This window comes from Zonotrichia albicollis, chromosome 2 (genome assembly GCF_047830755.1).
Source record: "Zonotrichia albicollis isolate bZonAlb1 chromosome 2, bZonAlb1.hap1, whole genome shotgun sequence".
NCBI lineage: Eukaryota > Metazoa > Chordata > Aves > Passeriformes > Passerellidae > Zonotrichia > Zonotrichia albicollis.
Genome location: NC_133820.1, coordinates 46,117,921 through 46,141,737, shown reverse-complemented (window position 1 = coordinate 46,141,737; position 23,817 = coordinate 46,117,921). Strand labels below are relative to the sequence as shown.

Here is a 23,817-nt window from a genome sequence, read left to right as displayed (position 1 = left end):
TCCAATGCCAGGCTAGGAGATGTTATATTCAGAACTCTTCATCAACTTTTAAAGTTCACCTCATGAAAACTCTATAATACAACAACAACAAAAAAAAAGAAAAAAAAAAAAGACAAAATCAACTCTAATGGGCTGCACCACCAAACTATTACTCTAAATTCCACAACTCTGATCTTTCCACTACAATCACTGCTGAGAAACTACATCACAACCATGAACTATTAAAGGGAAAGCAAAATCTGAGAGGCCTTGAAACACTTGATCACACATCAGGCATGTGAATGAAAACATACTTAAATGCACATTTTAGACTATTCAAAATCAAATTGAGAACTTATAACATCACAATGAAATTAAGAGTGAAGGCTTATATACAACTTCTGCATAAATTTAAAGAGTCAGACAAGAACAGTAAAAATCATCCTCTTGCAGAGAGTTCATTTCACACTTTAAGTCTTGGGAAAAAAGAAAAGAAATAAAAAAGAAAAAAAAAAAAAAAGAGTACTGGCCTTCTCCCAGAAACTTTTAGGACATGAAATGAACCCAAATCTGCACATATGTCTTCTACCACGCACAGAAGCTGAATTACTGTGACATCCAAACATCTCTCTAAATGAGACAGCACAAGAGTTTAATGGCCAGTAGTGACATCCTAGATCTCTGTATATTTTCTTGCTCACCCAATCACTTGCGGTATCGCATGATTCATTTCAGCAGTGATTGAAATCACATTTTTCCACTACTGCTCCTATTAAAAAGCAGCATGGTCTGGCACTGCCCTGTAATGTGAGCAGCTGAACAAAGATAATTTTCAAGGTAAAGCTTGTTCAAGATAATGACAGGGATTAACCAGACACATGGCATTTAATAGCAAGCCACTGAACTTCTGACCCAGCATATCCCCATGATGGCAACTCCTGCTTCAAAATCTGTTCTTTACTCATAGCATTCATTCTGCCAGCAAGGAAATTTGAACAAGAAAAACTAGCATTTGGGGTTTTTTTACAAGAAAACACTCTTGTCCTCACTATGCAGCGTTTCTGTCTGTTTAAAGAAGATTTATCAGATGTTTCTATGTTTCAGACCTCTTAAGAAGCAAGATCAGATACTCAAGTTCAAAACACAAACCCATTTCAAGTTTCCTGGTCTCTAAAAAGCAATTTAAAAAAATCTTTTTATCAGGAAGTCTCTCAGTTACTAACACTGACAGATTCCCTAGCTTCTTATACGTGACTCAGCTATTTACCGCATATTTGGTGTCAAGTAACTTCCTACAACAGCTTTTTAATGGGAAAGAAAGCCGCCAAAAGAGCAGTAGATTCTTATCTGAGCTCCAACAGAACAACTACACAATCCCTTCAGGTTTAGGATCAGGCTAAAAGCAAAAAATATGGCTTCAGAGCGTGGATTCCTTCTACACTGATAAAAGCACTGTGCTTTCTGCTACTGCTTAGTTTGACAGGTATTTTACAGAATGAACATCACACACTTGCTCATACCAACATCTCCTGTTAGTCAAAGATCAGGATTAGCATGCAGTGGATACTCTTGCACTTTCTTTGCAGGTCCTTGCAGAAATGTTCCAGATACAACACAAGACTTCAAAACCTGCCTCTCATTTCAAACCCCGTTTCAGGCTTTTCTTTTTCTGAAAAACTAGACAGAATATTTGCCACTCTACCTTTAAAGATCTAGAAATGCATTTTCTTTATGACTTCTCAAACAGAATTTTTATTTGACTTTTCTCAAATTTACTTGTAATGCTCCCTGGGGATAAAGTATGTGTGTTTTACAATTCCAGCCGTCTGGCTTATGGACTAATAACAGCTACAAGGGCTGTCAGCAGGCAGTTTATACCAGAAACTTCTGCAAACAGATGAGAACATAGTTTTATGTTATTTATTACAAAAGGCTATTTTTCATCAGCTTCACTATGATTTCTTATCACATTGCTAATGTACTCTACACCAAACCAATCTTGTGCAATATACACTCTGTGGCACAAGTTTAGAGGAAACCCTTGCTGCAGCACATCTCCAGTGGAGGATTCAGCATACCTGTTAGAGGAGCTAGGGGTAGAAAAAATATCAATGGCTGGTGTAGTCATTATGCTTCCTGCTGCAGTTGACACAGGAGAAGCTGCTGTGGTTAAAGAGGTATGAGGCTTCTTTGCAAGCTCTTTTAGACGTTGCTCCTGTTGGGAAAATGAGCGGGTATAAAAAATCTGAACATTTGTGTGTATGACATTGGAGGTAAATAAAGCAGAACTAAAGAATTATTTATTCAACACACTAGTGTTAGCCACTTGTAATTACAAGAGTCAGTGGTGCCACAAATGCTTCAGAAAACTAACAAACCCTCCACAAGCTGTACCATCTAAGTACACACAATTCTACTTCCAACACTTTGCCAACAGTACATGGTAAGTATTAATAACTCTGTTTTCCCCTTTGCATTTTTAAGAATCCTAATAAGCTATGAAAAAGAATACAGGAAAGGTATTTTCAATTAAAAATTCTGTATGCTTACCTTTAAAGCTTTTAAGAGAGCCTGTTCTTCCTCTAACGCAGCTTGTTTTTCCCTTTCATCCACTTTCGTGAGGGACAGGCCAGTGCTTGCAAGGGAAGAGACTGCATTGGAAAGGGTGGTAGCCCTAAAGCCATTGGACAGGAGAAAAGCTGGCTGTTAAAACACAACACGTGACAGCGGCGTCTGAAGAACACTGCACTCGTACCCACCCAGTCTCCTTCTGAGCTCGCTGTAACATTGGCCAGATCTTACACTGCCAAGTGAAAAGTTTACATAAGACACATCATATGAAATGCAAAATTAAAAATGCCCAGAAATCTTGCAGTCTACTCTACCGGCTTTTGGATTTTCCACCTTAAATGCTTCCCCTCCAAATTTCATCACAAAATACACATTTGAAGCCTTTTCTCCTGTTTGCCTAAAGTGACAATATTTGTAGGCACACAGCAATCTACAATCATCTGGGCTCCATTTCAAATTGTTGTTAATTTAACAGGCTTAGTGAACAAACTATCAATGCTTTTAATATATCCCAAAATAAATTTTTCATTTAGCATCGTGTTTAACAGTATGCAAAAAGATTGAAAACAAATACTTAACTTTTAAAAGAGTAATCTTAAAAAAGAAAGCAAATATTCTAAAAATTAGTGCCCTAACAAAATAGTGCCCTAACAAAATAGTGCCCTAATAGTCACTGCCACAATGAACTCATAAAATATTAGTGCTTCAGTTTTTGAACATGCAATAGAGAAATGCTATTTAATTTTACAAGTCTTACCCCCAAGATTATGCTTTGTTAAATTTGAACAATGAAATTTGTCATGCAGAGGGGACTTCTCTGTTTTGCCTGCTCTATTTCAGAAAGCACTCACAATAATTTAATGCCTTATACCATATGCATTATGGCTTTCCCTTTCAAGTACTTTCAAAATTCATTCTTAATGTAAGGACTTCCTGGAAGCATTTCCTTGCTTTTGACAAAACAGAGATTAAAGCTGAGATGTAGAAGTCTAAGGACATGTATTTATTCATGTTGAATACCTTGCAGAAGTCTAATTATTAACATAAAAAGAACCTTTCCAGGTAGTACATGAAAGAAACTCAGATTCTCTTCAGAAGTTCAGGATCCAAGGCTAGAAGTGTAAGTAGGGATGCTAGAGGAGACCCTTACAGGTCCTTAGATTGTAGTTCTGCTGACCTGGAAGAAGCTGTTTTAAGATATGACAACTTCCTAATCCATCATTGCTCATACAATGCCTTTAAGGGAGCCTCCTCACATCTTAATTTACAATGAAATTGAAAAAAAAAACTTATTTAACACTCAATTTGACAATTGTCCAGAAGGACAAGTGTATAAGCACCTGCTTGCAGCTGTGGAATCTTTGATTTTCTTCCCCTCTAGAGAAGCTAAATGCTGTTCCAAAGCATCAAGAAGGCTACTCGGTGCCTGCAAAGAGAGACATTGGGGAATACATCTGAAGAAACCAGTAGTTTAAATATTTTCAGAGAATGCAACTGTAGGGCAACTGGTACAACAGCTCTGAACACTTTCACCCCCTCTTGGCATTCCGTACGTATTTAATGACTTCAAGTATAAGGTGCTGTATTCTATTCACTACATTATTCCATCACAATCATTTATCAGCAAGGACTGAAATAAGTGAAGAAATGTTAAAATTAACAGCTAGGAAACAGCAGGCAGATAATCAGAAGCAGTCAGTGTTTTAAGAGACACTAAGAAGGAAATTGTAACTAAAGTAATTTCTTTGTGCATGTTCTGCAAGCCTTCACATTAACTTCACATTAACTTCAATAGGCATATAGCCAAAAGCAAGGCTGCTAAAAACCACAGCTTTGTAATATCATGTAAGACTTTCATTATGTGACCTCACAGATATAAACTGTCTTCAAGCATGATGGAAATAAGGTTATCTTAAAATTCAATTAGAGAATGACAGAAATGTTATAAATTTTTTACAACAGGATCACTGAATATAAAAGCCAGGCTCTGACAGAGCTTGGATTTAATCACAAACTTAGAGATAACTTGGTGACAACATATACAGTAATGCCTAAGTTAGTGCCATAATGGCATTTCTGATCATGCAACCCTAAAAATACACATACATGCACTGGCAAACACATAATAGGTTTATCTACCTGTGAGAGATCTGGTATGTCTCCTCTGTCAATTCCAACTTGCTGTAATAAAACAAATGAGTTTCAGAACCTGTTTGTTTTTTTTTTTTTTTTTAAGGCAGAGATACTCAGAAAGTAAACAACATTAACATGAAGTAATGCAAAAAGCACAAACTTGTTCAATATAAATTTTAAATCTCCAGAGTCTGTACTCTGTAATGGTTGGCTGTCATAAATTCTTGTTAAATGTATACACATTGAAGTAGGTGTGTTACAGAGATATTCAACAGATAGAAGCTTAGAAACAAGAGAGCAAGAACCCAGTGTTTTAGAACCTGAAGAAGTTTGCCTATCTCACAATTTACGTGGCAAACTCTCAGACCTACTGACACACAGGGAGTCAGTGTCAGTGTTTCATATTTGTCAGTGTTTCATATTTGATGAAACAAAGCATCAATGAATTTTTGTAAAGAAACATTTTTCTAAAATGCAGATGAAATTTAGGATGTTTGCAGCAGGACATATACTGTTGCAACAGAAAGATCAATACTCTCATCTTCAATTGATGGTCTTATCAGCTGAAGACAGTATCTCTGTCAGAGACACTGTCAGGACAGACAGCAAGCCAAGCTGGGACGCTTATTTTTTTAAGAGAGATATATGAATACCAAGGAAATAAAAACAAGAAGAGGAGCACACCTCAACTAAGGAATTCCACAATATTAGGACATCAATTTAGCAGTGCTCTAGAAACAAGAAGGCAACAGACTAAGCATTTTTTTAAAAAACCCACAAATGAAACATTTTGCAAGGTAATTGCTTTTCCCTCTATGAGCACACCTACAGCAAAAAATCTTGAAGAAATTCCATGCTCTTCTGTTTCTCTCAGTTGCCTATTTCTGAAGCTGTTATTTTATCTAAAACTTCTGGTAGAATTGTGGGCTTTAAACTAGAATACAACTAGAATCATAGAAAGCAGATCATCATGAAGTTCCTTTGTAAAAAGTAAGTCTATTTTTCAAAGAAAGCTCGCAAGTATAACCAAGGAATTTTTAAAATGCACATTAATACACTCTCCTCAGCAAAAGATAAACCAATAAGCACTCTACAGTCAGGTTTTCCAACACAGTCTTCAAATGAACTAACACCAGGGTAGAGATGAACAAGAAGACCCTTGAGAGAATAGCAATTAAGCAAGGAGGAAGAAGCACGTGTTTTATGATAAAATAAGCACTTTACAAGCTGCTTCAAATAAACAGCTAAATTGGTCAGCTTAAGTTTACCTCTGCAACTTTAAGGAACTCTGAGATCCGTGTCATTCTCGTGAGGAACTTCTTATATATATCAAGGCCTTCTTTGCATTGGTTCTTTTTCATATCAAAGTATTTTTCTAGAAACAGTAAGAATACTTGCATTAAATAAGAAATCAAGATTTGCAAAGGATATGCACAATAAAAGCATATAAATCAAGACAAACAGAAAATACCTGCTGATCTGTTATTATGACAACTGCAGAAGTCACTATGCCTAACTTGCACCAAATGACAAAAGCTCTGTCAAATGTGAGCCACTGGTTCCATGCATGAAATTACACCTTACCTTGCAGGTACTAGATACCACGAAAGCATAACCACCTTGAAGAGGACAATCAAGTTAAAGAATAGGTCACTGAAGGAAATGTAAATTCATCTTCTTGGGAAGAAGAACAAACAAACAAAAAAAAAGGGCAGTTTTACAAGCTGGCAGTCAAATACCTACTCTATTCCAGTGGCCAGCTATCAGGCAAGATTTTGATCTCTGACACACTGATGCCTCTTACTATGGTCTGGGGCAGTGAAGTAACAACTGATTAGAAAACAACAGTGCTGAAAGCAAGAGCACTGTTTTCGAAGCACTCCTCCTTCAAAAAGCCCTTTCAAGGCCTGCTTCTTCTTTTTACTGAGCTTCACTCAAAGCATAAGTAGAAAGCAAGTGCATATTACTTCTTACCAAGGGAAAGGAATCTGACAGGGGCATCATACTGAAGACTGACTGACTTCAGATTGTCCCTTACTGACTTATTCTGGATTTTACTTTTCATTTTGCAAGCACTGGATAATGACAGCAATCAGGAGCTTCATTTAATCACAGCATATAACAAAATCAAGTAAGTCAACTGATTACTTTCAACTTAATTCTTTCCTAAATTTAGGAAAATTCATCTCCAGTATGTGCACGTGGAAGGGCCTTAACTCTGAACTCTTAATTCTCCTTAATATATATAATATATGCTCTAGGAACATAAGATAACCAATCATGGAAACAAAGCAACATTGACGTTTCAATAGCCAAGCAATCACTGATGTTGTGACTGCATATTTGCAACTGACCATAATTGATTCCTTTACTAGGAAACACAAACTGTTTCTTAAGAAAATCCCCAACCAACATCAATATTATAATTCAGGTTCGTCATGCAGCTCAATAAGACAAAATTAAAAAAAAAAAAACCAAACCCAAAACCAATGCACACAAAAATCCCCAACAAAGCAGTGCAAGAAAAAAAATTAGGTGAATAAAGTCTTGGATGGACTTTGCTTTCAGATTTTACCTATCCCTGGGTACAAAGCAATGTCAAATGCAACTGCACAGACAAACACTGGAAATAACAGCAAAATTTTGATGTTTTACAGTAAGACTGTTTCAGTTTCTCAAGAGAGTGGCTCATGTGAATCATTCACTGCGTTCTCCCCCAGAGCTGAGCATTGCAGGGAGCAGTGCTACCTACCCAAGAGGTTAATAATCCCTTCGTTGTATGCCGCGAACAGTCTAATGGCATCTTTGAAGAGGAGCATGAAGGCAGCATTAATTACACCATTTGTAAGTTCATTGCTATTAACCTAGGAAGATCAGAGAAAAAGTTAATTGAACTGGATTGATCTCTTCTTGCAAAACTTCTAGTTAAACTTCAGCACATTGTCTCAAGACAGGCTTTCCAGTCATCTTACTGGCTGCTAGCAGAAAGTAACACCATAACTAACCAACAGCTTCTCTCACCACAGAATTAAGTCAAATCATTTTGGCAGACATTTTTGTTAAACAATGCTAATGTTAACTAACATAACTAAAAGACAGAGGGCATAAATAATCAGCTTTTCAACAAACAAGCAACTCTTACATAAGGTACACAATAAAAACACAGTCATTTAGCACAAAGCACTCTCTCCAGAGACCATTGTATCCATTTTTTTCTGATTTCTTGGGGGTATACCAATGAACAAAATTATTTGTGCTCTTTAAGCTGTGTAGATAACATGGAACCAAGTGCAAGACATTTAATCTTAACCTATTTTACATGTTTGTACAACAAGTTGACGGTATGTTAGAAATGTACATGCTGCTAAACTTACATTAAAGTCAAGAAGTGCATCCATTTGATTTTGTATAATTGGTACGGTTTTTAAGAGTTTTTCTGTGCTCATTGTTCTCATCACTCCATCAGCCCTGTTGTGAGGAAAAAAAAGCACAAAGAAAATTCTTCACATGAATTTTGAAAGCCATTGTTGATAAGAAATGACAGAAAATATAGCAGGTCATCAGAGAAACCATATAAGTCTTTGCCACACAAAGCGATGCTTGTGGTGTTTAGGAGTGGTGCCTAGCCAATGTAGCCATAATAACTGCAGTACAGAAAAACAATTACTTATTTGGTCAAAATGTGACTTCAAGCTGAATTTTTCCTCAGAGAAAATGAAACTAATAGTGTTTAGAAATACAGGAGAGCTACAATGCATCAGGTAACAAGAAAAAAAATTCCAAAGATAATTTTTGAAGCAATTTTTAACGTATTCTTTTTCCAATCACTCAATTATTATTTTGTGTCAGTTTGGATTCTTTTCAGCTTAAAGAGGTAAGAAAGAATAAAAAAACGCAGCAGTATGTTTTTCAAGCTTTTTCAGAAAGATTCTACAGACTACATGAAATTTCCCTTTAATGGCTGACCACCAATATTTTGTTGTTTATTAATTGCTCAGATTGAATGTACTAATTTTGGCTGCACATTTGAAAAACTCATCAAATGAATACCAAAAATATCCAAGAAAAGCAACAGCTGAGGAAGAGACTAAATCCCCTTGGTGACATGAAACAACTGCTTTCTGTAAGACAAATCAGACAGCCTTGCAGCTCATCAGCATGCACAGAGCAAACCAAATGCTTCTGCAAGTGCAAATCTCATCGTGCATCTTCACAGAACAGTTTGTGGCTGTTCTCCAGGCTGGCAAGCAGCAGGGAGCATGCTGCTTCCAGTTCTCTACTTGTGCTGTATATTTACTGCTAACAGCAAACAGCAAATGCAAGAAACTGAATGGGGCAGAGCATGGGCGTGAGGGCCCTGAGAAAAATGGAGCAGGAAAGGCAGATTGCTGCTATCAGAACAGTTATTCCTATTGGCTCACAAAAGGACCTCCAGGCACATGGTGCAGGCCAAATAATTCATCTCATTAGACCTAAAACACCTGATAAAACAATTGTGTATCTCTTCAGAGCACCTGCAGCCACCTTACCACGTGCAAATCTTAAGCATGGAAAATACTGTTTTGTGTTGTTGGAAATCCAAGCAACTCTAAAGGCAGAATGAGCAAAAGGAGCCCAGGCATTCTAGTTTTACTCTACCATCACACTTCAAACCAAAATGGATTTTACAGTCTTAGCAAGAAGGCAGAAGGGATTTGGACAGTGTTCTGAGGCCCACTACAAATGCCTTTACAACCTTAATGCAAAGTATCATTTGACAGCCCATTACTGCAATTAATTCATTCAATAGTATTAAATTCAGATTTCTGTGGATTTAACATTAAGCTTTTAATTCACCTATATGGATAATATATTATTTAGATTGGAGTGTCTTATATATACATATACATACACACACATATATATACACACATATACATATATATATATATATATATATAAGACATCCAAATCTAAAACTAGTATTATGCTTTTAAACCTTAAAAAGCACCATTTAAAAAGATAATGGACAAAGATGGAAAGGCTCAACTAACTGTAATTGCTACGTTTTCTCCAGCCTTCCCAAAGAAGAGCTACAGATTAATTCCATCATTCACTATAACATGTAATTTACCAAACCACTGGTGCTCTGCACTGTGTTATTTTACATGTAAACAGGTACTTAATCTCAAAATAACTCCTCTTAAATGAGCACACTTTTCAGGGAAAATTTGAATTCCTGTTGACCAACTCAGGATAGCATCTGCTGTAAGGTACTATTAAAAGTAAAAATTTACGCTACCTTCAAAAGGTAGTAAACTTCACACAGATATTTTGTGACAGAACAGAGAAACACCAGGAAGGACTGCAAGGTTGTTTCACCTGTCATTTAAGCCTTCCAGAGCTACAAGCACAAATAAATTGCATGGTCCGCTACAATACATAAAAGGCAGAGTACATAATCTATTGTGAAAGATTTGTTAAAACTTCTGCTTTTTTATATAGACTTCCATGCACACCATCTTTCATTCCTTTATATTAAACTGTTGATGTTTAAAGATAAAAAACTACAACAACTGAAGTAAAAAACTTTTTGCTATATACACTTTCAGGCTGTTGGGCCTTGGAGTGTTATGGGAAATATTCAAAAGAGAAAAGGAGTCATTATTGTCTGTATTAAGCCTGAGCTAACGACGATATTTTTCACTAGAATTACAGGACATACAATAACACCTCAAGATCAGTAGAACAAAATGCAGTCCTTACCCTCTTTTTACTTTTGTGAAGTCAAAAGCCACTTGTCTATAGGAAACTGCCTTTTCATTCAAATACCTGCTATACCGCCTGATAAACGTTGACATGTCATAACCTAAAAAATAAGTTTCAGGGGTTTATTACTTACCTAATCAAAGAACAAGAATGTTATTCAAAATAAAGTGTAAACTATTAGCACAAGACAGCTCCATTGACTAGGGAAAACTGTGCAAAAATATAGTCTGAAAATAACTGCATACGTCACTGTATTCACCATGTAAATCAAACAGACAATACCACAAATATCTAGACAACCTCAAGTATGTTAAAGTTTACACTTCACTTCCTAAGGAAATCACTTCCACAAGCAAAATGAAGTAATTTTTATGCAAGTTCTTTTATATTACAATAGACATTACTATCAAAGAAATTAAATGATGCATTCACAAAGGCATTCACATCAGCTCGGCAACACATTGTCTCATTTGCAACTGAACAGAAAAAAAAGGCTTTGATGGAAACACCACAATATGACAGAAATTCTTCTCTGTTAAGATAGCAGTGATGGGAAATATTTTGATTAACAGTCAATCTAGCGGTATAGACTAAGAAGAAGATCTGTTCATAGTCTATGCTGAGACCATACAAGTTAAAACTCAAAAAAATGACAATTTGGTAGAGCCTTGGTTATAAGTGAGAAGGTTTCTGTCCTCAGGCAATCACTTTGGCTGCCTGTTCTAGTAAACCTGTGGCAAAGATCAGAACTATATAAGAAGCAGTAGACAAAGTAAGGAACCATCTTAAGAGAAAAAACAATGCCAGCTACAGGTATGGTCAGAACTGCACTGAACTGCAGCATAACAGTTTGGAAGACTATTTCAGTTGAAAAATCTGAACCAGAGAAACAGATATTTGCCCACTGGATTAGTCTCAAAGATAAACGAAATAGTCTTTGATCAATTTTCCAAAAATGTAATTTTAATTTTATTTAGATACGGTTCTTGTCTCACTGATATGATGTAAGTACATATGATGAATTTTTAAAAAATTAATAATCAAAATTGTCTTATTTGGAGATGTCTATCTCTACAGAAATAAGAAGGATACTGAGATACATATGTCTAACAAAGTCAGAAGCCTTTAAGTATGCCTGTAAGAAAAGATTCAACATGGTCCTCCAGCACACAGCTCCTGCCACACCATTGCAGCATTTTATTTAAGAAATGCAGCCTGGGGTAAAATGGACAGAAAAGTTACTTCCTAAATGACAGGGATCATTAGAGTAAGCAAGTTGTTTTTGCTGTTCCTCAGCACATTACTAAATTTAATGAATACAAGACACCTTACCTTGCAATCCACTTTTGTCTAGGAAATTGCTCAAATTAAACAATGTGTTTCTGGACGCCAAATACTGGATAAAACGCTAGACAAAAGAGAAAAAATTGAATACTTTTACTGTGTTACCAAGGAGAAGGAATTGCAGTAACAACACTAGAAACTTCTTATCCAGGTTACAAAATTCCGCTTTTATGCCTTAAGACTGACTTCAAATCTGGAAACTATTACAAACCAGCTAAGCTATCAAAGTAAGCAAGTTATTTTTTATGCATAAATCTCTGAAAAAAATCCAAGTAGCATTCTGTATGAAGACCTCATTTAGTTGGAGCTTATTTTAAGCTAGAATATGGAACTCTGAACTTCTGAAAAAATCCCTTCAAATACATTCTCATTTTACACGCTCGTAGTTGTTTCACTGACTTCAATTTTATAACAATTTAATAATGCTAATTAGCCGAGTCATCTTTGCTCAGCATACAATTGTAATGGTACTTATCTTAAATATGAATATAGGTGATGGAAATGTTAGTTGGCTTATAAATCAAATATCAAACATAACAATTCATATAAAGCATTAACACTGTATCATAATACTTCTTATAATACTTAATTACAAATTATGTTTCACAAGGTGAATGATGCCATTTTCATCTTGTAAAGACACATTTAAGATTGTTGACACAACAGGAAAAAAAACTTGTACAGAGCTGCTACAAAAATAAGCCAATCATTCAGCTGCAAGAACCATTTTGACAAAAGACAAAAGCAGTGTTGATTAGTGTAACATGTACTACTTCATTACTTTTCCTAGCATACATAAGTCACATAGCAAAAAGACTGGAGGAGAGTAAAGGCACTCATACCTAGTTGTAAAGGAATTAAGCCAAAGTTGAAGGCAGCATCCCTGGAGGTATTTAACAGACACACAGATGTGGCATTTGGGGACATGGGTTAGTGGTGGGCTTGCAGTGCTGGGTTAGCAGCTGGACTTGATTTTAAAGGTCCTTTGCAATCTAAATGGTGCTATAATCTGTTTGTCCAACTGTGAAAATTTTCATTTTGAGCAGCAATCTTACCCTGGACACTCTTGCAATATACTTGGCAAGCAAAATTTGTTTGTAAATTCATATATATTCTTAATGCAAAGTATTTCAGACAGTGGTCCCATGAAATACTTTTAATTGCTATGAACTATTTTGGTATCAGTTTAAAATTAATATGATTCAAATTGCAAGGTGTTTTGAAAAGTGCCAATTATCCCAATGAAAAAGTTTAAGCTTCAAGCCAACAACAGAAGTTTGCCCTCTTGTGGCTTAGTTAGCTTCACAGAATAGATTTTCACCCAGACCAGCAATAACCTGCAAGTGAAACCAGTATATGTTTAAAAACTTAACCTCCCTCTCCAACCCACACAAGTCAGTCTGAGGAAGCAGTTCCTCTGCATGCAAACTCAAGTGAAAAATGTTGGTAATTTGCTAAAAGGATCTTAATTCCAAAGTTCATATAGCTTACCTTATTCTGTAGTAAAAAGGAATGTTTACAAACCTTTTCTAAGAAGATCTTGGAAATATTTTTTTTTTGTTTTTTAAAGACGAAACATTCAAGCTGTTGCTATGCTTGGCTTGGTATTCCAAACAATAAGGGTCCATAGGAATTAAAACTGTGAGACAAAACAGGTTTATCCCTTTTTGTGTAACTTGGGGTTATGTTTGTTAAACTGTTCAACTGTTAACAGTTTGGTGTTATCTCACCCTGTCCTAGGGTGACCCTCAAAGCCAACTCATAGGCACACATCTTTTTTCTTTGTAAAAAATTAGGGTGTGATGGTAGAAATTACTTTAGAATGAAGTTATCAAGGAGAAAAGACCATAGAGTTAGCTACAGCATGAAGGCGAAACTGCTTCCATTTTCAGCTTGAAGAATCCCATGTGAGTTAGCTTTTCTTGGGTTTTTTCTCTTTCATCATTAGAATATGAAGATAGGAAAAAAGCACCCTCAGCACTTGGGACATTTACTTTTTACACTAGAATTGCACACTTCGAAGTAGAAACAATGGAAACAAACAGAAAATGAGACTTGTGTTCATTCAGAGTAGGATCCAAAAAGGCAAACTTGAAGATTGTCTTACCAAAAAAAATTACTGGAAGCATTTAGGTGACATTTACAGGAATGAGGGACTGCAACTGTTCTCAAAATAATACATCACTTTTGTATTACCTCATTTCCATACACCATTAGATGATGGGTTGTGATAAGAGATTTGAAGACCACTACCCAGCTACTGTTGGTAGTTCTTTCAAATAAACTATCTGCCAGTTGTGGGATGTTCACATTCATCTCATTTGTGCACTGGATTAAATCTGCAATACAAAAATTTGTTGTTATTATCAGTTCTGTAAAGGAAGATCAATAATGCTCCCTAAAACAATCAGTACATTCATTATCTGTAGCAATATTTTTTATGGAAACTGAGGGGCTTTCTAGCAAAATAAATATCAAAAAGCAGCATGGCTCTGGTCTATCAGAACTTAATAACACCAAGCCCACTCTGCTCATTGCCAAGATTCAACTGCTTTTGCAGCTGCCTTAGAAGGCCCTGGAACAGAAGTACCATAATGACTTACACTATCTCTGACTAACAACTCTCAGCTTTCGAACACCTAAAACATTAAATAGCAAAATAATTATTACATGGTACCATTTAATTAAGTTTTACTGGAAGATTATGACTAAAATTAACTGTAATCTCAGATTTCTGGCCTCTTAATGGACCAGTAAATACTTTCCAGCACTAGTTCAAAGTGAGTAATACAAGATTCAAATACTACTTAGTCTTGATAAAATGCAATCAACACCTTCAAAAGGGCAGAGGAAATGTTGAGTGGAAAAAGGAGCCCCTAGCAACAATGCCAGAAACTGACAGATTAATTTAGTTCAAACAAAGTTGGATCATTAACCAAAAGGATGGTTAGGAGCACAAGACCTGAGGTTGGCTAACTAAAACAAAGCTTTCCAATCTCTGTTCAGCCTGGACTACTGTCCCACCTGAGCAAACATGGGGAGCTATACTTTCAGTACAACCAACACAACAACGTCTCATCATCCAGTAACTTATTTCCAAAGGCCAGTGAAGGAAGGGATGGCTTATGATCACGACACTGCATTGACAAATACAACAGAAACAACTACATGATAATACAGCTCGCTAATATTTGATATGAAGCGTAACTTAATGCAACAGAGCAGTGATGAAATTTTTCTACCATTACCACTCCAAAAAGAAACCAGCAAATTTCACTCAAACTGACAGTCCTGTCAAAGGCTGTAGCTCAATAAAAACCAAGACTTCAGAATGTCCTATGCCTTCCTGACTAAGGACTACCAAGGCATACTGGAAACATTTAATCTGAAGGCAAACATTTCACTTTTGAAGACAGTTTTATATCTTCCTATGAACAATCATCCTCCTTGAGGGACTTCCTTCATCCAGGGCAGCAGGTAAGCACAGCTACCACACACTCTGAAGTAGTATGGTCAGAACTGAAAAAGCTGCTATTTACATGTTTAAGTATTAAAGGAAGTGAGCAGGAAATGATTTCCACATTCATAAATGTAATGAGATAGAGAGATAAACATTCTTTTATCTACAAGTAAAACTGTGATGACTACAGGCACTCATGACCTCATTTCTAAGTCACGGTTATCTATTACTGGATGATGATTTGAGGCTGTTAAGACAATGCCAGGATATTACTCAGCAAGAGATGTGCTCTGAACTGGATCATCAAAACCAAGCCCTGCAGCTTCTTCACCTTCAGGTCTTCCCTCCTAAATAATAACACAAGCAGTTTTGTGCAAGGCTATCTGGCAGGAACATACATTAAATACAAAGGTACACACATCACTGGATGTCAAGTCATACATTTTGGCATAAGAGGTGCAAGCGCATATTAGAAAGTGAGAATTTCTATACTTTAATGCAACATCTGCCAGCAAATCAACAGTAATAAAAACTACAAAAGAAGAGGTGGCACTTGAAAATTCACTATCTAAAAACATTAAAGAACCCCACCCAAAATAAATATCCAGCATAGACGATATTTTATGCTGGGAGAAATGGTTTCTGAAATGCCACTAAACTTTGAAATCATTATCTGTTGCAGTGTATAAAAGAAAACAGGCTCTGTAACCCTCAGAAAATCATCCCTCACAGGACTGATGAGTGTTTCTGTGAAAAGCATGTGAATGAACCTGGGGGCGGGGGGGCAGAGGGACAGAGTGCCAGCACATTATGAGGAACCGGTGACCAACTGGGAGAGAACACAGGCAAGAAGCAAAGTACAGAGGCAACTCCAGCCTCCAGTGGAAGTAAATTTGCAAATGCAAACATGGCAGTCACTACAACACTACAGTTACTACAAACTAAATTTAGTAAGACATGAAATTTCTCCCTCTTCAAAATACAGACTGAACAGATGCACAATAATCTGGCATGTATTAATAGCTCAAAGTACCTAAACCATACACATCTCAGAAAAGTTCCATCACTCTGAAATTTATTTTCAAAGTATTTTCATAAGCAATGCTAAATAGGTAAAGAACTATTTGCACAGTTACACCCAAACTAGAACAGCAATTTTTATGCTAACTATACTATAAGCAGCATAGTACAGACAGAAGATGGTATCCTTCATCCCACACTCCTGCACTACATCCCACACTACATATACAGTGTTCCTATTTATCCTATTCCCACAAACACCCTTCATTAAAGGAAAGGAACAAATATATAGTTATTTTCACATCCTACACTTAACACAACTTGTCTCACACCCACCTATGAAAACACTAGCTATGTGTTTGGAAACCTAAGGGCCCCAAAGCAACAAATCTCCAGACTGCTACTTACTGGAAATGCTACAAGCAATACCAGAGGCAGGTGTATAACCAAAGGGTACAGCACTAAGGGGAACAGCTTTCATCTTAGAGCACAAATAGAAACAAACAAAATCATCAAGAAAACAAAGGACAACCCTTGGTGAAAGAGAAATGCCTGTTTCATTGATCATCTTGTCATGGGAGTCAGGGAGAAAGATTTAATAGTTACTCCCATCAATACTACAGAAAGGAAAATCACTTTATGTGTCAATCTTCTGCATTAAGGCCAGAATACCTCACACACAGAAAAAGAAATACTCTCCTGGGAAATAAGCCATCTAAAATCATAGAATTCTGCAATTCTAAAAGCTGTTAAAACTTTCACAGTAAGAGACACACAGCATACAGGTGTTAGAGAACAAAAGGCATTCCTTATTTCATAGAAGGCAGCAATTAGCAACAAGAATCTTAAGCTTGCAGCTGGCTGGGAGACTTATATGAGGGAAGCTTAGACAGCATCAAGTGCACAGTCATATCCATGGATGTGGCTGGGGACAGCCAAGGGAAAAGCTATCAGGTTGCCCAGGGTGTAAAGCACCTCTTGCAATGCACAAGAAGCGGTTGAAGGAGGTGGGTTTATTCCACCAGCAAAACAGAAGGCTGGAGGCAGAGAGGGGGAATATAAAGACTGCCTTCAATCGGGTATTTCTTGGAGGTTCACAGAAAAAGGATGAAAAGCAAAAGAAAATGGTCAGGCACCAGAGCCTGTAAACAGCCAGACCTATTAATGTTCAGCATGGTTTAAAAGCTGGGGTTCATTACAAAACCTGAGATCCCTTCCAATCTAAAGCAATTTACAAATCTATGCAACATCTACAGAAGGAGAAAATAAAGGCAACAAAAACAGAAGTGGCTTACAAAGTAAGTTGAAGTTGGAAAGAGTAGTCCAACAGGTATTTCTAAGATCAAAAACCTTAGACTTATGCGACTGACAAAACATGCTTTGAGAACACCACATACCTACCTACAGTATCAAATTTTGGCAGAGGTTTCAGAGGTAAAACTAGATTTTCCAAGAAAACACTTGTAAGTTTGTTTTTACATAGTGTTTAGATTTTATTTTTGTTGTAACAGTTAAAGCTTTCACCACCAAATGACTTTCACATAATTCAGTTCTGTTTGGGTCTCTGTCCACCAAAGCAAGGGTTTTGCAAGGAATCATAACAAAGGTCTGGCCAAGAGACATTTCAGCAACACTTGAAGATTTGCAATTGCACCTGTACCAAAGCAAGCATATTGCCTAACCCTGTTCAAGTTAACTACTTTAAAACACGCAGTACTATACTTACTGTACAACACTCAGGCTTAGAAAAAATAATATACTTGCAACTCCCAGCCAAGAGTTCTACAGCCTTTCAACCGTTCAGTCTTCATTACAGCAAAGAGCCAAGTGATTCATTGTCTTACGCTATTCATAGTTATCAGGTGAAAGAAGTATAAAGGTGCAAAGTAGAATAAAAGCAGAGCAAGACTGAAGATCCCTACACAAGAAAGAGGAGGCAATCACCTACACAAAGCAGTGACTACAAGGCTATGATGATAAAGAATTCTGTCTACTCCACATTAGGCATGTAGATGTAGATTAGCCAACCCATGGCAAGAGATGATAAGTCTTGACCCATGGCAAACATGAGGAAGTCAGGCTGGATAACAAAGCACCAAAGGCATCTGTCCCAAATCACCCCAGAGAATGCAAGTGCTTTCAGCATGTGCCTGTGACCTAACGCCTTGTGCAGCACCTCGTTCTGCACCAGGCAGCCTGCTAAAACACAATTATAAAGAACTGGTTTCCTTCCACACAAAAAAAGAACCACAAGGTATTCTGAATAATTTCTTTTCCCAGAATCTTACACATATGAATTCACAGTAAGATTATAAAGAACCGGGTTGAGAATAGCTTTCATTAATGGTTTTAGTTTCAGGTCCAGTTTCAGTTTACTGTGACATTTGTGGTAACTTGACAAGCAGACTGAATGTGAACCAGATTTACATCCTCCATGTACATGCAGTACCTGATTATTTCCAATGGTTTAGCTGTATCTCTCATTTTGAACAGCATTTTTATTTGTAAAGTATCAGACTGAAAACATTTACAAGAGTAAGATCTTCCAGGCCAGAAAGTGTGCCCCACACCCCAGTTACACCAAAATAGGTCAAGCAACTGTGACAGATGTCCATCTTGTTAGCTATTGCTTTTTTATCTTTTACACCACAGACACTACCTTAAGCAAATAATTGGTTATATCCTGCAAGTTACTGACAGTTGTGCCATTTAAAAAAATATATATAATGGGAGAGACAGTATCCTTTCAGTAAGCAATTGAACTATTGATCATCCAACATGAGTAAGCAGATAATGCCAAGATCTAAACACATTACATTCTTCAGTTAAAAAATACAAGAATAACAAAAGAATATTTAAATGCGTATTAGTGGATCCAAAGCACGAGCCAATACACATCAGATTATGTTTACATAACTGGTAAATTTAAAAATTAAATAAACACAGCAAACTTGTTTCTTTTTTTAAATACAAAAGGAAATATAAAACATTTATTGCATGAATTAATATTCACACAACTTATGCCCACACAGAGGAGTTCAAGAGAACACAATTAATTTAGTACTGTTCAAACTGAAGAGAAAACATGCTAGTGACTGACACTCCGCTCACGAGGGAACACTTGTGGCCAGTCACAATGCTGGAATACAGGATAGTGTCTATCCTTGAGACAATTTTACTTAAGAGTGTGCATTTGCTTATGATCAATTCCTCTTTCACCCAAGGCCACACAAAACAATTTTTAGATTTGAGTAAAAGATTGAATAATTATTGATAGAGAGCTACTTTGCTATCCTCTTAAAGGACCATTTTCTCAACGAGACAAAGCCTTGAAAGCTGACACACTCTGATTTTATCATACCTTTGGAAATGAGTGGGAAAAACATTGGTGTCTCAACCCAAAAGGCTGAAACAAAAATAAAATAATAATGGAAAAGACATGGATATCTACACTGTCAATACCCAAGTTAAACTCCTTTCCTGGCTGCCTAGACTTCAATTCCTATAATGATTCTCAAATTATACCAGTTTCCTCTATGTCAGGGTCTCAATTTCTTCCTGTTCTACACAAATATTTGATCACTGGAATGGAGCTGCTCCCTCATTTGGTCAGCAATCTTAATCAAAATGCAAATGGTCTGAATCTAAAAGTCTATTAAACAGCTAAAACATTTCCAAAGGATAGGTGAGAAAGCAGCAATGTGACCATTTCCCAATGGTCACACAATGACACACTGTGTAGCACCAGTTGACACTGACAAATTCAGGAATTTGGGGAAAATTTGAAAGATCAGAAGTAAGCAAGTTCACAGCAAATTGGTTAATGATATGAAAAACTGGTTTTATGTCATTGAGGAGTCAGCCACTAGACAAAAAGTTCCTTCATTTGATTTTTTTGTTAGGAATACAGTTACAGCAAGCTTTTACTACTTGTAAAGAAATTTTACAGCTTTAAGACCAACATTCCCCTGCCTACCCCTCAAGAGCTCAGGATCTATATCGCCACATGGATTTTAAATAGTCCTGTTACAGGTTCTGGGAAAGCACACATGCCTGCCACATCTTTCCTTTCCAGAAGGACACTGAGAAAGTTCCACAAGAGGGGGGAAAATATGGGGTATTGAGAAGGAGGGGGGGGGGGGGGGGGGGGAAATAAAAGAAATAAGCATGTTCCAATTACAGTAATGCAACATTTGTCAGCAGATCTTAAATGAAGGAGAAACTGAATTAAGCATCAACAAAGTTTTTCATTCTCTGTTTTTATTTTGTTATTTACTGAACAGGATGTGTCTTTTTAACCAGAGTGGTTTGCATGAAATGTAACATAAAATAATAGAAATATCTAACCCCTGTATATTAGATATTCTTCCCAGTTGTATTTTTTTTCTTCAAATTTCTATAAGATCATCTTCCTTCCTTGAATAATTGGCAAATCAAGGTAGTTCCTTATTTTCAAAACTTCAATAAAAAGTTTCAAGTGGAGTTTTTCAACTGGCTACAGATGAAAACAGATATTTTGGATTATGTAGATTATTTTTTCTATTCACCTTGACACATGACTATGGAGAGTGTGCTCTAATTTTATCCAATTACAAAATTTAAAAAATTAAATTACTTCACAAATACACAACAGTTTTATTCCAGCAAAGTGCCTTGAAAACATTTCTAGAACATATAGAGACAGTTTTCTCTAATATTTAATACTTGGAGGACTTAACTGTGCCATGAAAGAACACTTATAAAAACTTCAAGAAATCAGAATACCAAAATAAGAACAAAAGGTTTTCTGTAAAATCTATAATTAAAATCTACTTCTACAGATTAACAGTTCTGATAACTACAAACCCTGACACGTTCAGACCTGATTCTACACATTCCAACTGACATTTTAAAAGTAGATAACTTAATGCAAGCATATGGTAATTTTCTAAATGATTTCCCACTTCTTCCACAGGTGATGTCCTTATTTAAATATGGGAAATAGGATTTGAATGTTCCTGGAAGTCAAGAAGTACTTTCATTAGAGAACCAAGCAATTTGTCTAAAAATAATACTCAGAATAATTCTGAACATTAATGCAAAGTGGTAAAACTGTAATTTTTAAACAACACATTTGTAACCAAAAATTACCCTCGTGCAAAAACGAGGATAACCCAAATGACACACTGGAGCCATCAAATGAAACAGTGATGGTAAATTTCATTCTGAGCCACTCACTAAAGGACATTTAATCTGCTGAATTTAATCTGAAGAATATTTTATAGCAAGTATGTATTTGAGAATGGAGTGAATACTTCAGTATTTTCCTAATTAACAGAAAATACCTACTTTTGCAGTTTAAAACAAAATATGCCATAAACACTATTGGTTTAAAATGTAGGTTTATCTTCTGAATAAACCCATTTGTACCAAACCACTTTACTAGAAGTAGTTTACTACATCAGACTGCCCCATGTCTTCACCAAAGTCCCCTTGAGAAAGTGGACAAGGAAATTTGGACCACACATTTTTAAATTAACAATAAAAATTCTCACTGGGAATTTTTTCTCTGCATATAAACAGCATCTTAACAGCTACATGCACTGACTCAGGAAATAATTTCCAGAAGAGTTAAAGAAATCTGAGAAGTCTCATTCTATTCTGAGCTTTCCATGTTTAAAAAGAACGATGATTTAATCTAATTTATATTAGATAAGCAGGAAAAAATTGCAGAAAGAAGATTTATTATAATATTGAATAACTTGCCCTATAACCACAGGTTTATGTTTTCCATTAATCAAGCTACATCTTGCCTTTTTCTTCCAACTCAAATGAGACTATCATGTTTTCTCTCCTACTTAAAACCACTGTTTCTAATTGGAATTCTTACAAATTACTTTAAATCTCTATCAGTAACCCTGTGAACTCAGCATTACCGCCTCAGGTATCTTTAAATAAATTTTTCTCATATGGCAACACTTCGAGTAACTTACTACTTCTGTTTGAGAACTGCAAAAACTAATTAATATACTTTCTGCAAAAAAAGAGAGTAAAAATTTTTTTTCAGTTGAATGTAGCAGATAGGGCCTGGCGTTCGGAAGATCTCGTGATGTTACGGGAAGACAGGGCCCCTGCCCCCTTAGATAAGAAAATTAACATAGGAATGTAGCCCCCTAAACCGGATTCCGGTAACTTTCCACTTGCCCAGGTATCTTTCCATCCCCTACTAACCATAGATGGTAAGGACAGACCCTCACCTGACGTAGAAGCCCCTTAGACTATAAAACCCCACGGGAAGAGAGAATAAAGGCCTTTGATCCTCCACCATATTGGTGTCCGCGTGTTTCTTAGGCCCGAGCGACCCTGGGGAAATGGGTCGCCGTGCTGTTTCCTGAAACCAGGCCGCCTGCCTTGTATCAGAAGGCAACAGTTGAACAAGTGGTTTCAATGAAGAATTCTCTGAAAAACATTAGTAGTGTCTACCAAAACTCCTCAACAAACAAAGCATTGGTAAAAGAAACAGCAAAAGAAGTTAAAAATAAGGGAAGAACAATTAAAACCATTATGTACAAAATTTTCCTTTTTCTTTTCTTTATCTCAATTCCTAAATACTGGAAGGTAACACATTAACACTTGGTTTAATATTCATAATGATTATTCAAACTTCTCCAGTTACAAATATTGTGGAAAAGACAAGTGTGGCTATGTTACCTTTGGAGAATTGATTTCTCAAGACAGACTTTAGCATCACTTTCATCTAAACTTGCCAAATACTCCCATCACATTTTAAAGACTAACATGAAAATACTGTGAAATATTGCCTCAACAGCTCCAGCCACAGATTGTAAATATAACATTCTCATTTCAAATACATTCAAACTGAACACAATCATAGCTTAGCTCACCTAGATCTTCATCCAAGTTTAACATATGGCAGAAGTTCATTAATTTAGACCAACACAAATGCATAAGATACATAGCTCACAGGATATGTTTTCATGATAACTCATGACAAATCTGGGTGGTCCCATTCCTGTCTCTACCTGCCGACATTGACACACTTCCACTGCTGACATGCTTATGTCATGTCAGCCTAGTGTGCTTCTCTGAACCATACTAACTCCTCAGTATAGGGAGAAAAAACCCCACAAAAGCCCTGTCCGATTCCTGGCTGTTTAGATGGCCTGGAAAGGCCCGGGGTGGCCTTGGGGCAGCCCGCGCTTCAAAGGACGAGAAGAGGCTTCAGTTCTTCTTTCGGTCTCTGTGTTTATTAATTGTTTATCTAAAAGATTTTCTCTCGGCCCGACAGAGGTCTGCTCAGCAGCCAGCCATGAGCACACTCCCTCCCCTCCGGGCGGTCACCTATCTTTATACCCAAAGTTACGTGTACAATATTTATCATTTTTCCCCAATACCATTTATTCTTATTGCCTGGTGCACTTTTAGTAATGACCAATCTCAAAGTGCCACCATCACCACAGAAGATGGAGGAGAAGAAGAAGAAGAAGAAGGACAGGACACGCCCCAATTCCTCCATCTTACTTCTCTAAACCCCCCTGTACATAAATCCTAAACCCTGTGTC

General features: G+C 36.6%; 1 protein-coding gene across 8 annotated transcripts in view; it reads right to left on the bottom strand.

Annotated features, from left to right (window-relative positions):
* Positions 1 to 23,817, bottom strand: part of PICALM (phosphatidylinositol binding clathrin assembly protein) — a 355,304-nt gene that overhangs the window by 314,703 nt on the left and 16,784 nt on the right. For all 8 annotated transcript variants that reach the window (XR_012578985.1, XM_005485804.4, XM_074535086.1 and 5 more), the window contains exons 2-11: positions 13,972 to 14,114; positions 11,764 to 11,839; positions 10,429 to 10,531; positions 8,058 to 8,151; positions 7,436 to 7,547; positions 5,952 to 6,058; positions 4,690 to 4,731; positions 3,891 to 3,976; positions 2,530 to 2,653; positions 2,058 to 2,194 (exon numbers count right to left, since the gene is read on the bottom strand). Coding sequence is in view for 7 of the 8 variants with exons in the window: in XM_005485804.4 (XP_005485861.2) it covers positions 2,058 to 2,194; positions 2,530 to 2,653; positions 3,891 to 3,976; positions 4,690 to 4,731; positions 5,952 to 6,058; positions 7,436 to 7,547; positions 8,058 to 8,151; positions 10,429 to 10,531; positions 11,764 to 11,839; positions 13,972 to 14,114 (1,024 nt within the window). In the remaining variant the exon portion in view is untranslated. The remainder of the gene's footprint in view (positions 1 to 2,057; positions 2,195 to 2,529; positions 2,654 to 3,890; positions 3,977 to 4,689; positions 4,732 to 5,951; positions 6,059 to 7,435; positions 7,548 to 8,057; positions 8,152 to 10,428; positions 10,532 to 11,763; positions 11,840 to 13,971; positions 14,115 to 23,817) is intronic.